This window comes from Eschrichtius robustus, chromosome 19 (genome assembly GCF_028021215.1).
Source record: "Eschrichtius robustus isolate mEscRob2 chromosome 19, mEscRob2.pri, whole genome shotgun sequence".
Lineage (NCBI taxonomy): Eukaryota > Metazoa > Chordata > Mammalia > Artiodactyla > Eschrichtiidae > Eschrichtius > Eschrichtius robustus.
Genome location: NC_090842.1, coordinates 13,076,129 through 13,092,327, shown reverse-complemented (window position 1 = coordinate 13,092,327; position 16,199 = coordinate 13,076,129). Strand labels below are relative to the sequence as shown.

At 40.2% G+C, this 16,199-nt stretch overlaps 1 protein-coding gene and 1 non-coding gene across 6 annotated transcripts in view; one reads left to right on the top strand and one right to left on the bottom strand.

Annotated features, from left to right (window-relative positions):
* Positions 1–2,341: 2,341 nt before the first annotated feature.
* On the bottom strand, positions 2,342–2,414 carry TRNAG-CCC (transfer RNA glycine (anticodon CCC)). The gene has a single exon. It is a non-coding gene; the product is annotated as a tRNA-Gly (tRNA).
* A 6,776-nt stretch (positions 2,415–9,190) lies between these two features.
* ZFP1 (ZFP1 zinc finger protein) overlaps positions 9,191–16,199 on the top strand; it is a 48,960-nt gene continuing 41,951 nt past the window's right edge. For all 5 annotated transcript variants that reach the window (XR_011071532.1, XM_068528934.1, XM_068528932.1 and 2 more), the window contains exons 1-2: positions 9,191–9,326; positions 15,500–15,558. Coding sequence is in view for 4 of the 5 variants with exons in the window: in XM_068528934.1 (XP_068385035.1) it covers positions 15,544–15,558 (15 nt within the window). In the remaining variant the exon portion in view is untranslated. The remainder of the gene's footprint in view (positions 9,327–15,499; positions 15,559–16,199) is intronic.

Genomic DNA, 16,199 nt, shown 5'->3' with positions numbered 1-16,199 from the left:
GGAGTCTTAACCCCCGGAAAACCAGTGAAGTCCAGTAAACATTTATTCTTGTTCATGAGTCTGTAGGTCAGCTGGGTGATTCTTCTGGTCTTGGCCTGTCTCACTTGCGCATTTTTGGTTAATTTGGGGGGTTGGGTAGGCAGCTCTGCTGATCTCAGTTGGAATTTCTCATATATCTGGGCGTCAGCTGGCTGTAGGCTGGTTTAGAAGGGACTCAGCAGGACAACTTGCACTCTTCCACGTGGTCTCTTGTGTTCCAACAGCATTCTAAGAGAAAGTAGGAACATGTGAGGGCCAATATATCATTATTTTCATAGCTTTGTAGCCAAGCAAGTCACAAAGCCAGCCTCAGTTCAAGAGGCAGGGAAATAGACTGCACCTCCAGATAAGAAGACATGCAAAATCAAGTGGTAATTGAGGCCACTCCTTTTCCATAATGACCTCTAAATCCCACTGAGATATCAACTACTTCTGATACAGAAATAAACTTCCTTCAAGCTATTTAGCAAAATGTGACCCACGGCTGGACACAAAGAAATGATTGCTTGTGTATGAAGAACACCTCAGTGTTCTTCAGGATTGCTTTCCTGGAAAAACAAAATACAAAACCAATTTCCCATAGCATAAAAAAAGCACTGTAGGGCCTTATGCAGTAAAGGGTTAACTTAGTAAGTCTGGGTTGTCTAAACCTTGTACCTTCCAAAGGAAGGCTTGACTGTTGCCCAGCCCTTGGGAGGTAACTTCTAACCTCTAGGCTGGTAGAATATCCTGTCTGATAAGAGTGTTTTTCTTTACCTGGAGACCTTGAACCAGCCAGATGCTTTATGCTGGGGCTTTTGGTCCACATGGTATCAGCTCGACCTGGGGAGGGGCTGGAGACTAAGGTCAGCCGTGTGGGCAGTCAGACATGCTCATAGCACCAATCTGCAATAAAGACCCTGGACACCAAGGCTTGGCTGAGCTTCTGGTTAGCAGTACTCCATGTGTGATGTCACATTGCTGGGAGAATCAAGCGCTGTCTGCATGACACCACTGAGGGAGGACAGATGGAATCTTGTGCCTGGTATCTCCAGGACCTTGGCCTTTGTGCATTTTTCCATTGCTGATTTTAATGTGTCCTTTCACTGCAGCAAACTGTAACCATGAGTGCAGCAGCTTGCTGAGTTCTGAGTCCTTCTAAGGAAAAATTGAACCTGAGCATGGTCTGTGGGACCCCCTAAAACAGTCATATTATCATTTTGAAGCCATAGACAGATTATCTTTTTCAGAATTAAAACTTGTTGGCTTCTCCAGGCTTTTGTTTTTCCATTTGTAAACAGGTATTTGGACCAATAGACTCCTGATCTGTTCTGTTTATGGATCTACCCATAAAATAGGGGAAGCTTTGATGCAGTTGCTTTATTTTGTAATAATACTTTGTCCAATAATACTCAAACCCACATCTTTCTGACTTGTATGAAATTATCTCTAAATTCTCTATAAAAAACAGTGCACCCAGTAATAAACCTGATTCCGAATGACTATGATTATTTTTTCCCCAAGGTGGGATTAATAGGATATTCTTTAGGTGTCTCTCCACAAGGAGGAGATATAGCGAGGAACTAGCTGGAGTTCTTTGCAGTCCCAAGACCCGGCTAGCAGGAAAGAAGAACTGAAGGAGCAGCTACCTACCCTGGTGCTATGTGGGGGCACCGCCATTCCACTGAGGTGGGCAGCCCTGAAAAGTTGGATGATGCTGGAAGCTACGCCCTCCAGCAGGATGCAGGGTGCGTAGGCAGCACTTGGTACACTCAGGTGGACAGGACTACAGAACTGCATGATACTGATAGTAGTTGGGTTTCAAGCGTCGTTACTTCTTGCCCCAGTCATTCATTCATTCCTCATCTATACCGAGCACAGTGCTGGAAAGGCCTCAATAAATGAGACAGACAGTCCTTATATGCCCAGAGGATCCTTGATGAAGACTTCTAAGCCATTGACCATGTAAGATCGCTTCATTCACTGAGGTGAAAGATGGCCTTGTCAAACACTCAGTTAAGATAACTAAATTTTTCGAGGTTCAGGTTAGTTCCGTTCGCCACAGTTAATTGATGTTAAAAATAAAGGAAAGATAGCATGAGATATTCACTTTGCTCCAAATAAGGAGAATTTTTACAGGCTCCCTACTTTGTAATTTTGTTTTGTTTTTTAAATATTTATTTTTTATTTCATGCCAGGTCTTAGTTGCAGCACACGGGGTCTTCGTTGTGGCACATGGGATCTTTTTTTTTTTTTTTAGTTGCGGCATGTGGGCCCTTTAGTTGTAGCATGCGGGCTCTTAGTTGCGGCACGTGGGATCTAGTTCCCTGACCAGGGATCGAACCCGGGCCCCCTGCGTTGGGAGCACAGAGTCTTAACCACTAGACCACCAGGGAAGTCCGTGTAATTTTGCCATGAAAAAAAAAAAAAATAGAGGCCACTTCTCAGAGCCCCAAATGAGGAGGGAAAAGCTGTGATTAGGTATCATTCCTTTCCATCATCTCAGGTATATAAAAGAGGGAGGCAGGTAGACTGGCTGGGAGAAATTGGTGACCAGATGGAGTGGTGTTGTCAGACACTGGAAATAATACAAGGAAAGGAACATCCACTGGTAGGGGTCTGATTATGGAGTCTTGGAGTCACGATTATAGGGATTATGGAGCCTAATACGTGATTATGGAGTCTTGGCTCAAACCTCACCTGCTGAGTAAAGTCTTCTCTAGCCATTCTACTCAAAAATGCACCCCCCCCGACACTCCTGATACGACCCTCTTAGCAGTGAACTCCATCTGACATGCTCTGTGTTTTACTTATTGTTTATTGCCTGTCTCCCCAAGTAGAATGTAAGCTCATAAGGGGAGAGAGCTATGGGTCGCTCACAGCTGTGCCCAAGCACAGTGCCTGCCACCAGCAGGTGCTTGACAAGCGTTAATGGCAGGAATGCTGAATAAAGGAGTAGAAAATAAAGATGCTTGGGGAAAAAACCTGAACCTCTCACTCAGAAAAAGAATTGTTTTAAAACCTGGCAAGGAGTAAGGAATTGCTGTTAGTATTTGGCCAAAAATTCTTCTTAAACCTTGACCTTCTCAGGTTCTGAGTCTAGATGAAGGAACAGAAAATTGACAATTAAAATTTAAGGTGATCAGGAAAATCCAGACTGTGTGGAAGTTCTTCAGAATAGACAATGCAGTGTTTTCAGCCTATAAATGGCAAAGAAAAAAAAAAAAAAGATATGGAGGGGGGGACCTATGTATTAAAAGACATTAATCATGGGATGTGGATTCATTTGGATCTTGAGTTTTAAAAATTTGAAGAAATGTTCATGGAAACAGTTTGGAAATACGAACACCAACTGGACATTTGAATACTGTTAAGGAAACTTTTAAAATATTTTAGGTGGGATAATGGCGCACAGTGACTGTGCTTTATAGTGTGATCCACAGGCCCCTGGGGTCTCCAAGACCCTTGCATGGGATCCAGGAGGTCAAGGCTCTTTTAATAATAACACTTCGGCATTATTTTCTTATTTCGTTGAGTTGACATTTGCACTGATGGTGCAAAAGCAGTTGGTGGGGGAGCTTGCTGGTGCCACAGCAGGATTCCAGACAGTGGCACCAAGCTGCACTGGAAGTCACTACCTATTTTTTTTCTTTTGGCCGTGCTGCGGCCTGCAAGATCTTAGTTCCCCAACCAGGGACTGAACCCATGTCCCCTGCAGTGGAAGCACGGAGTCTTAACCAGTGGACCATCAGGGAATTCCCTGGCAGTCACTGCTTTCTGCGCTCTCACGCAATTGCAGGAAAGAAGTGCCAGTTTCACTTAAGAATGACCTTAATGGAGCAGTAAAAATGATTAATTGTATTGTCTCAACCTTTGAGCGCATGTCTTTTTAATATTCTGTCTGATGAAACAGGAAGTACGTACAAAGTACTTCTGCTGCACATAGAAGCAAGACGTTGTCTCCAGGAAAACCACTTGTGCGGCTGAGTCGTGAGCTGAACTAGCTGCTTTTCTCATGAAACATTTTTACTTGAGTGGCTGACAGTCAAACAAAGGCTGGGTGTTTGGCAGACATTTTCTCAAAAATGAATGAAGTGAGCTGTCATTCCAAGGAAAACAAGTGACTATATTTCTTGCCCAATGATAAAAGGAGCTTTCAAGTGAAAATTTGAATTTTGGCAAAAACCTGATTCTGCTTCCCAATACTTATTAAAGCTTTTCTGATGAGACCAGTGGTGATATTATTATGGTCATTAGATACTATGTAATAAAATGTATCAACATTTCAAAGATCTTTATGACTTAGTAAGCCAGTGTTCTTCAAAGACCAGGGCATGATGTTACAAAATCATGCCTGGATAAATGATCCATTCAAAGTACAAGAAAGACCAATGGATTTTAATATAACAGAGTATACAAGTTCTTTGATAAAATCATATGATCTACGGTCTATGCCCCATGGGAATGTCATTTGAGCACATAAACAAAAATAAAATTTTTTGTCAATATCTATGAGCTAACCACACTGTTATTTATGAGCTTTGGGATATTTGCTCCACTTTAAACAGTCACTATTATAACAGTTAAAATCTCTTTACATCCAATAACAGTGCCATACAAGCATGTGCTTACTGTTGGTGCCAGTGCTTGTTGGAACGGAAGTGGATATTACAACATGCTCGGAAGATCAAACAACCACTAGGACATGCTGGGTAGCTGATTGAGAAGAGAGTGTGAAACCTTAGTGGAAGGTCAAAAAAATTTAAAGCAACATTTAAATTAAAATATGCAATATGTTTTTTTAAAAAACATCCTCTATACTTTTCCTTTATTCCTAAGAGGAAACTAATAGAAAATAATGTGGTTTTGAACTTTGCAAGGTCTTCAGAAACAGTCCATGCACACAGTACTTCACGTTGCTATGCATAAGGCAGTAGGGAGTTTATTTTGTGTGTGTTTATTGGGGGAAGAGTGTATATTTCTTCTTTTTGTACATTTCAGTATTTAGTCTTTTTAAAATATGCATAATTTTTACAAAAATAGTATCACACTCTGCATACTCTTGTGTGATCTACATTTTTTCATTTCTCAACTTATTAGACACCTCCCCCATGGAGTTAGTATACATTATCATTTTCAATGTCTCCCCAAATTCCATTTACATATCATAATTTAATTACATCTATTGAAAGATTTTTAGACTGTTTCCAGTGTTTTGCAGATATAAGCTGTAATGTGAGAACATTCATGTATATATATCATTGTACAAGATTAAAATCTATGATAATTTAAATTTTTCAACTTTTGATACAATGAGGACTTCAGAAAGATTTTATGTACTATAATCCCACCAGAATTGTATAAAAATTTTTTCCAAGTTGTTCCAGTCCTAGGTCTCATTACTCTTTTAAACATTGACCAAACGTATAGGTCAAAATGATATTACATATGTTATCATATAGCTTTTCTTTGATTTTGAGTAGAGAGAAAACATTTTTGATAAATTTATTCTGTGTATTTCGTCTTTAATTGGTTCTTCATATACTGAGCTTATTTTTCTTAATGGGGTTAAATTAACATATAAGAGGAGTTCATAAATTAAGACTACCCTTTTTCTTCATTCACGTACCATGTATATTTTCCCAGCTTATTTGTCTTTAACTTTGTTTATAGCATTTTTTTCAAAGTTAGTCTCTATAGTTGAATTTGTCAATTATTTCCTTGATGATTTATGCCTTTGGTGTCATACCTTCTCACCCAAAGTATATAAAAAACATTCCCTTATCATTTCTGTACAACTACTTTGATACTTTCACTTTAAAATTTAAATTGTGAATCCGGCTTATACTTAACTGTCCTAATATGCAGTCTTAGGAATCTAACATTTTTTCCTCCAAATTGTTAATTAGTTGCCCAAGAACAATCATGGAAAATTCCGATCTTTCACAAGTGCTGTGAAAACAGACACTAAATTAATATATACTCTTGAGTCTTTTTTTTTTTTTTTTCTGGAGCCAGTACTAAAAAGTTTTCATGTTTTAGCTTTGTAATACATTTTTATATCTAATAGTTATTAGTCTCTCTTTTTAAAAAATATCCTGAGTATTCTGTTTTTCTTTCTGATGAAGTATGGAATTATTCCATCAAACAAAAAATAATCAAAAGGGCACAAACAATAAAAAACAAAAATACCTTGCTGAGACTTTGATTTTTAGTAATTTACAGAGTTATGCAACAATCACTTCAACTCAGCTTATTATTTTTTAAAATTACGGTAAAATATACATATGAAATTTACCATTTTTAACTATACAATTCAGTGGTGTTAAGCACATTCACAGTGTTGTTTATCCATCACCATCGTCTCTTTTCAGAACTTTTTCATCGTCCCAAATAGAAACTCCCTACCCATTAAACAATAACTCCCATGCCTTCCCCCAGTCTTGTCCCCAGCAATCTCTACTTTCTCTCTATGAGTTTGCCTATTCTAGATACTTTATGTAAGCAGAATCATACAATATTTGTCCTTCGGTATGTGGCTTATTTCATTTGTATTTTCAAGGTTCATCCATGTGGTAGCATGTATCAGATATTCATTCTTTTTTTGGCTGAATAGTATTCCACTATATGTATATACCACATTTTATTTATCCATTCTTCTGTTGATGGGCACTAAGGTTGTTTCCATCTTTTTGCTGTTGTGAATAGTGCTGCTATGAACATTGATGTACAAGTAATATATCTGAGCAGAACCCTATGATAGGGTCTTCCCAGGAAAGAACTGCCCCCACCAATGTCCTCTGCCTGCCTCTTGTTTGTAGAAAACTTTAGCCTTGTAGGCCTTCCCCAAGTTCCAAAGAGCAGATTTAATCAGAGAAGTGAGAAAATACAAAAACAAAGAAAAACAGTCAAGCAAGACAAAATAATAATTGTTCGGCCAGTAAACAAACTCAAGGACCTTTAGTTCCTTCTCAAGGGTATAGATGACATTTTGAACCATATCCTTGAGCTATTTTGCCAATCCTGAAACCTCCGCCAGGTGGAAGAAGTTAACTACATGTTGACCACAAGCACATAGACCCCAAACTGGTTGAAACCAGAAGGTTGATGATGTTGACTCCTGATTACCTCACCACCAATCAATCATAAAGATGTCCATGAGCTGATTACTCCACACCCCACAATCCTCTCCCTCACCCTGTCTTTAAAAATCTTTCCCTAAAAGCCATTGGGGAATTCCAGTGTTTTAAGCATTATTCGCCTGTACTCCTTGCTTGGCCTTGCAATAAACCCTGCACTTTCCTTCACCACAGCCTGGTGTCAATAGACTGGCTTCGCTGTTTGCATACAGACCCAAGTTTGGTTCAGTAACAGTAGCTTTTTGAGACTATATGTTGTTTTAATTAAAAACTAGTTGCTAACACTACACACCTATTAGAATGGCCAAAATCCACAACACTGACAACACCAAATGCTGACAGGGGTGTGGAGCAACAGGAACTCTCATTCATTGCTGGTGGGAATGCAAAATGGTACAGCCATTTTGGAAGACAGTCTGGCAGTTTCTACAAAACTGAATATATTCTCACCATACAATCTGACAATTGTGTTCCTTGATATTTATACAAATGAGAAACTTATTTCCACACAAAACACTGCACAGGGATGCTTATAGCAGCTTTATTCATAATTGTCAAAACTTGGAAGCAACGAAGATGTCCTTCAATTGCTGAATGGATAAATAAGTGGTGGTACATGCATACAATGGAATATTATTCAGTGCTAAAAAGAAATGAGCTATCAAGCCATGAAAAGAATGGAGGAACTCTAAATGCATATTGCTAAGTGAAAGAAACCAATCTGAAAAGGCTACATACTGAATGATTCCAACTATGTTACATTCTGGAAAAGGCAAAACTGTAATAGGGAAGAAATTTCGTATTCTATTACAAGTTAATCACTAAAGGGATGTTGCCTATAAGCTTAAATTATACATAATAGCCCATCTCTGGGAACCCCTGCCTCCCAGGTAATGTGCATTAAGCTAAAATACCTTTCTTCAGCTCACAGGAAACATCTTGACCAGGCCCACCTGTGAATGACTACAGGAAGAAGAAATTAACATACCCAGTCCAGAGGCTGAGGGGAGCCAGGAAACATTTGACCCTACTCCCTCCCTTTTTAGTGTAAAGAAGCCTGAGTTCTAACTCAGGCAAGATGGTTCTTTGGGACACACATTCATCTTCTTCTAGGTCTGCTGGTTTTCTGAGTTAAGTCGCTATTCCTTGCCCCAAGAACGTCTCTTGATTTATTGGCCTGCGGTGCAGCTTGGACTTGGTAACAATCCTAGGAGTACAGTAAAAAGGTCAGTGACTTTCAGGGACTCAGGGAGAATGAGGGAAGGATGAATAGATGGAGCACAGGGGATTTTGTGGGCAGTGAAACTATTCTGTATGATACTATGGTGGTGGATACATGTCATCATATATTTGTCAAAACCCATAGAATGTTCAACACCCAGAGTGAACCCTAGTGTAAACTATGGACTTTGGGTGATTTGTCAGTGTACATTCGATCGTAGCAAATGTACCACTGTGGTACTGGAGGTTGATAGTGGAGGAGGCCATGCATGTGTGGGTGCAGGTTGTATAGTGGAACTCTGTGTTCCTCATAGAGGAACATCTGCATCGCCTCATATTTTACTGTAAACCTAAAACTTAAAAAAAAAAAAAAAAGTAGTTGCAGCACATGGTATCTTTATGGCCGATTTTATTTTTTAAAAATATCAGAAAGGTGTGAACTTAATGTTACATACAGTTACCTTTGAAAAGTGAGATTATGGGTAATATTTGCTTTATTTTATACATATTTTCTAATTTAAATGCTGTTACCATAGATGACCTGTGTAATCTTTAAAAGCCAGGATTTGTATTTTGGGGTAGGTAGTGGTTGTAACTCATAAACCGCTCTGGTGGAAGTGAAGTCCAGGTCAAGGGATTATCTTGGTCAGCACTCATCCGACCGGCTAAACAAGGTGAAGACTTTCCTGAGAGTCCCTACGGTGAGGCCCTGCAGGCTTATGGGAAATGTAGTCCCGAAGTTCGATGGACCACCCCTCGGAGGACCCTGGGACGGCAAGCAGCCCCTGCATCTGCGCATGTGCAATGCTGCGAGCGCGCCGGTGGCCGCCCTTCCCCCCACCTCCCGCCGCGAGTGGGTGACAGGGCTCCGGTCTCCACGCGTTTTAGCTGCCCCGCGCCGTGACCCGGCCTGGCACTGAGCCACGAGCGGGGGCTGTGCCCCTCCAGGTATGAGGGGGCCTGCCAGGCAGCTCCACGGGGTCTGGGGGCCGAGGGGAAGGAGATGAGGGATGGGCTCGTGCCCGCGTGGGGTGGGAGCCCAAACTTCAGTGACTCGCAGGCGGCGGCGACCCTCGGGGCGGTGTCCGGGGCGGCCCGGCCCTCTCCTCAGCGCTGGACCGGCGGGGCCCGCCTGCCCGGACGTGCGGGGGCGGGAACGGCCGAAGGGGAGGGCGGTGGCGAGGGCCAGCCTTCCTCCCTTTGTCAGGCAAAGCGCCTCCGACCCGCCGAGAAGGTCTCCGGCCGCGCGGGATCAGGTCCTGAAACCCGGCGGGCGGGCGGGCGCAGGGCGAGGCTGGGGGCGGGGCTGGGCGCACCTGGCAGCGCCCGGATGCCGCGTGCGGCTGCCCAGGGCCTCGCGGGGTGGAGGGAGGCTTGCAAGGTTTCGCAAGTTTCCTGATGCACAAATTGCTGAATGAGTAAGACCTGTGACCTCTTTGCAAGAGACTTTTCAGCTGAAGTGTTCACCCAATCCTCACACCTACCCTGTGTCTTCGCTTAGTTCCTCAGTTTCAACAGAAGGAAAAGTGAAGGCTCTGGTGAAGTGATTTACCCAAGGTCAAACAGCCAGCTGGTACTTTGTCATATGAATGGGAAATATTTTTTCATTTACCTTTTAATTTTGCTCATTGGTGGTTTTTGCCATGGAGGCGTTTTGAATTTCTTTATGGTTGAATTTACTGCTCTTCCTTTTTATGACACCCAAAAGCCTTCACCACTTTGAGATTATACACGTTTTACTAATGATTCCCACTGGTACTTTAGAGTAAGTTATATTTTAAAGAAATCTGTTGGTACTTTTATTATCCAGTTAATGGTTACATTTAGTTAGGGGGAATGGACACCTTTATGAAGTTGGCTCTTACTGTAGGCCTTCCCATTTGTTCCTCTTTCATTTTTCCCCCTTGCCAGCACTTTATAAGTTTTTTCATAAAATATTTGCATTTTTATTAACTTTATTCTTATGTAATTTATTGCTATTGAAGATGGAATTTTTTTTCCATTATTTCATCTTTTTTCTCTTGAGTTGATATTTCCCACTTTTCTTATTTTGTGTATTTGGGATTGCTCCTTTTTCTCCTTAATTAACGTAGCTAATGTTTATCAATTTTTATTGTGAAAGAATAACTTTTTAATGTCTGTAGCATCTGTAGTAACATCTCCTCGATTATTCTTGACATTGGTTTTTTTTTTTTTTTTTTTTTTGGCTGCGTTGGGTCTTCGTTGCTGCGTGCAGGTTTTCTCCAGTTGCCGCAAGCGGGGGCTACTCTTCGTTGCGGTGCACAGGCCTCTCATTGCAGCGGCCCCCCTTGTTGCGGAGACTGGCTGCAGGTGCGCGGGCCTCAGCAGCTGTGGCACACGGGCTCAGCAGTCGTGGGTCGCGGGCTCTAGAGCACAGGCTCATCGATTGTGGCTCACGGGCCCAGTTGCTCTGCGGCATGTGGGATCTTCCTGGACCAGGGCTCGAACCTGTGTCCCCTGCATTGGCAGGCGGATTCCTAACCACTGCGCCACCAGGGAAGTCCCTTGACATTGGTTTTAATGCTATAAATGTCCTCTAAATACTGCTTTAGCTGCATCCCTCAAATTCTGGTATGTTTTGTTTTCATTTCCATTCAATTCTGTGTTTTGTTTTGTTTTTTTTAAACTTCCCTTGTGACTTCCTTTTTCACCCATTGGTTATTTAGAAATTTGTTATTTAATTTCCAAACATTAGGGGATTTTCTACATCTCTTTCTATTATTGATTTCTAGTTTAATTCTGTTTTGGTCAAAGAATATACTTTGTTATGTATTTCAGTTCTTTAAAACTTGAGATTTGTTTCATGGCTAAGGAAATGATCTACCTTGGGGATTTTTAAAAAATATTTATTTATTTGGCTGTGCCGAGTCTTCACTGCTGCATGCAGGATCTTTTTAGTTGCGGCATGTGGGCTCTTTCTCGTGCCATGCAGGGTCTAGTTCCCTGACCAGGAATTGAACCTGGGCTCCCTGCATTGGGAGTGTGGAGTCTTAACCACTGGACCACCAGGGAAGTCCCTGGGAATGTTTTTTATGTACTTTAATGACTATTGTGCTGTGTTGGTGGTAGAGTTTTCTGTCAATACTAAATGGGTCAGGGTGGTTGATAGTGTGGTTGAGTTCTTCTGTATCCTTACTGGTTTTTTATCTACCTCTGTTGTCACCTACTGAGAAAAGAATATTGAAGTCTCGAGCTATAATTGTGGTTTATCTATTTATTCTTTCAGTTTTATCAACTTTTGCTTCTTGTATTTTGAAGTTCTTTTGTGCATATACATTTAGGATTGTTATGTGTTCTGGTGATTTGATACATTTATCATGTGTCATTTATCACAGTGACATGTAATATCACACTTTATCCCTGGTAATATTTCTTATTAAGTCTACTTAGCTTGATATTAATTAGTCCAACTTTCTTTTGATTAGTGTGTGCAAGGAGTATCATTTTTTATTTTTTATTTCTTCTTCTTATTTTGGCTGTGCCTTGTGGCATGCAGGATCTTAGTTCCCCAACCAGGGATCAAACCTGTGCCCCCTGCATTGGAAGCATGGAGTCTTAACCCCTGGACTGCCAGGGAAGTCCCAAGGGATATCTTTTTTTATCCTTTTACTTTTGATCTAGCTATTATTGAAAATTCAATTAACAATCAAGAAGGAAGAGAATTTTATTTGAGCCAACCTGAGGATTGTAACCCAGGAGACAGACTCTAAGAAGCTCTGAGAACTGTCCTGCCTGTTAGAAGTTGAAGGCATAGTCATATACATTTTTTGAGACAAAGGATCATACATCAAAATGACGTACTGACATAAAGTTCACCAATATACAGTAGTCCAGGTAAGCACATACAAAGCGAGCAGCAAGTCATCATGACCCCCTTACAGAGTTGAGAAAGAATGTTAATCTTTTAAGAAGTTACATTGCTAGCATCAGAAGAAAGAAAAAAAGATCTTTATGGTTGAGTAGGCATTCCCATCTTTGAGGAGGTCTGGTTAATGTGTAATGTGGCTGGACGTTGCACACTAAACAGAGAGGGAGGAGGCCCAAAGGACAGAATTTTATGTTTAAATTTCTTGTTCTGCCTTAAAATTTTATTTCGTCACTATGTTTTTATACTTAAAACACATTGCTTTTATTTATTTTTAAAATTTTTATTTATTGTTGGCTGTGTTGGGTCTTCATTGCTGCGTGCGGGCTTTCTCTAGTTGCAGCAAGCAAGGGCTACTCTTCATTGCAGTGTGTGGGCTTCTCATTGCGGTGGCTTCTCTTGTTGCAGAGCACGGGCTCTAGGCATGTGGGCTTCAGTACTTGTGGCATGTGGGCTCAGTAGTTGTGGTGCGCGGACTCTAGAGCACAGGCTCAGTAGTTATGGCACATGGGCTTAGTTGCTCCGGGACGTGTGGGATCTTCCCGGACCAGGGATTGAACCTGTGTCCCCTGCAGTGGCAGGCAGATTCTTACTGTGCCACCAGGGAAGTCCCAAACACATTGCTTTTAGACAGCACGTAGTTTGGTCTTTTTTATCCAGCTTGGCAACCTTTGTCATTTAATTGGTGTGTTTGTGCAATGAATTATTGACATGGTTGGGTTAAAATCTGCCATCTTGCTAGTTCTTTTCTACTTGGCCCATCTGGTCTTTGTTCCTATTTTCCTCTTTTTCTGACTGCTTTTGGATTTAGTGGTAGTTTTTCATGATTCCATATTTTTCTCCACTATTTGGTTATTGTTTATACCTCTTTAAATTTTTTTGTGGTTGCCCTAAGGTTTAAATAAACTTCTTGAGTGAGTCACAGTGAACCTTTAAATATAGTCTACTGCTTTGTGTGTAATGTAAGATCCTTAAAACAATATACTGCCATCAACAATTTCATCATCTCATCTATGTGCTATTATCGTCATATATTTTACTTTTACATATGCTATAAGTTCACAAAACTTTTCTACTCTTTTTGCTTTAGACAGTCAAGTATCTTTTAGATTGATTAAAAGTAAGAAGAAAATGTCTTTTATATTTCTCTTCATTTTAACCATTCCCAGAGATCTTTATTTCTTTGTGTAGATCCACATTTCTGTCTGTTATCATATTCCTTCTACCTGAAGAACTTCTTTAAATATTTCTTGTAGTACAGGTCTACTGGTAATGAATTTTGTGTTTTTGTTTGTTTGAAAAGGTTTTTATTTTCACTTTTTATTTATTTATTTATTTATTTATTTATTTATTTATTTATTTATTTTTGGCTGTGTTGGGTCTTCGTTTCTGTGTGAGGGCTTTCTCCAGTTGCGGCAAGTGGGGGCCACTCCTCATCGCGGTGCGCGGGCCTCTCACTATCGCGGCCTCTCTCGTTGCGGAGCACAGGCTCCAGGCGCGCAGGCTCAGCAGTTGTGGCTCACGGGCCCAGTTGCTCCGCGGCATGTGGGATCCTCCCAGACCAGGGCTCGAACCCGTGTCCCCTGCATTGGCAGGCGGACTGTCAACCACTGCACCACCAGGGAAGCCCCACTTTTATTTTTTGAAAGATGTATTTGCTGGGTATAGAATACTGGATTGGTAGTTTGTTTTTTTTTTCTTTTTTAAAGCACTTTAAAGATGTCACTACATTGTCTTCCAGCTTGTGTAGTTTCTGATGAGAAATTCTCTGTGATTCTTTAGTTCAGTTCCAGATCACTGCAATAAAGCAAGTCACATGAATATTTTGGTTTCTCAGTGCATGTAAAATTCATGTTTACCTTATACTGCAGTCTGTTAAGTGTGCAATATCATTGTCTAAAAAACAATGTGCATACCTTAATTTAAAAGTACTTTATTACTAAAAAATGCTGACCATCATCTGACAATGCGGAGTTACCACAAACCTTCAATTTGTTTTTTTAAAAAAAAAGCAATAAAGTGAGGTATGTCTGTATGTAACGTGTCAGGTTTTTTTTCTGGCTGCTTTCGAGAATTTCTCTCTAACTTTGGTTTCCATTGGTTTGAATATGGTATGTCCAGGTGTGTCCATTTTATTTTGTTTTTTGATATTTATCCTTTTTGGATAAATTATCTTGAGTTTCTTGGATCTGTGGTTTGATATCATTCATTATTTTTGGAAAATCCTTGGTCATTATGTCTTCAATATTTCTTCTGTCCCATTTTCTCTTCTTTTGGGATCCCAATACATTTTTTTAAAGATTTATTATTTTTTAATTTAATTTTATTTATTTTTTGGTATGTCAGGTCTTAGTTGCTGCATGCGGGATCTTTCGTTGCGGCACGTGGGCGCTTCGTTGCAGCACATGGGCTTCTCTCTAGTTGTGGCATGTGGGTTTTTCTCTCTCTAGTTGTGGTGCATGGGCTGTGTAGTTTGCAGCATGCAGGCTCTCTAGTTGAGGCTCGTGAGCTCAGTAGTTGGGGTGCACGGGCTTAATTGCCCCGTGGCATGTGGGATCTTAGCTCCCCAACCAGGGGTCAAACCCACATTCCCTGCATTGGGAGGCAGATTCTTTACTACTGGACCACCAGGAAAGTCCCTGGGATCCCAATACATTTTTGTTAGGCCATTTGATATTGTATTACAGCCCTTGGATTCTCTGTCCTTTTTTTTCCCCCTTGGCTTTCTCTTTGTGTCTCAGTTTGGGTAATTTCTTTTGACCTATCTTCAGATTTACTGAAAATTTCCTCAACTCTGTTGTAGTACCTATTGAAGGTATTCTTTCAACTCTGTTACTGTGCTTTTCTTAGCATTTCCATTTTTTTCTTGAAGTTTCCATCTCTTGAAATTCTCTGTTCATTCATTTTGTAAATCTTTTCCTTTAAAGCTTTAATATATGAATCATAGTTTTAAATTCCCTGTCCGAAAATTTAATCAGTTATGGTTTCTTTTGACTGTTTTGTCAGTTGATAGTGGGTTGTCTTAGTCTTACCTTTTCGGATATTTCATAGTGTTTGATTGAAAGTGAGTGCTGCCAGCATGATCCTTTTTGCCCCTTCTGAACAGGCAAAAGGACTAGCTCAGGAGGTGGTATTTTCTCAGGTGATGTGTAAGGATTTCCAAACAAGTCATTTTAGAAGTTCTGAGGCAGGTCAGATCTCTAATAACAATACCTTTCTTTTTCCTCTATTTCAGTTCTGCCTTCATAGTTCTCTGCCTTTACCCAAAAGCTGCAGAAAATGAACAAATCCCAGGTGAGTTGTTTATTTATTCCCAATTTTATTTTTCTGTACATTTGAGGAAGTTTATAAGGACCTAGAAAATGAAATAGAAAGGTATGAATGAGTAAAACTCAGGAAAACATAGTAAGAATAATACATACCAGCAGCCAAAAAGTAAATCAAGTTAATTAAGTGTCTTGCATTGATTATGAATACCATTTCCTTGGTTCTCTAGTATTAGGTCTGAATAAATTTTATGGACCTTCATATAGATGGTGTTTTGAACAGCATCCCCAGAAAAAAAAATTAAACAGGTTATTATTTTGTCTTTGGTTATTTCATATAGCATTCTTCAGGGTACTATAGTGTGTATTTTATTTTTCTGGTCAGATTAGCATGATGCTAGAGAACTCACTAAATATCCAGATGTGTATTTAAATTCTCCCCCTAACTTCCATGAGTTCCATTGTCATTACTTTCTTTTTTTTTTTTTTTTGACACACACACACTGTATTTTATTTTTACAAGAGATAAATAGACTGACACCAAGCATTGTACATGGATGACCACAACAAAAGCAACAATGATTGCAATTACCAAACATGAAACACACTCATACTATGTCATAAGTCATTACTTTCTTGAATGGCATTGAAGAATGTATTTGTACATAT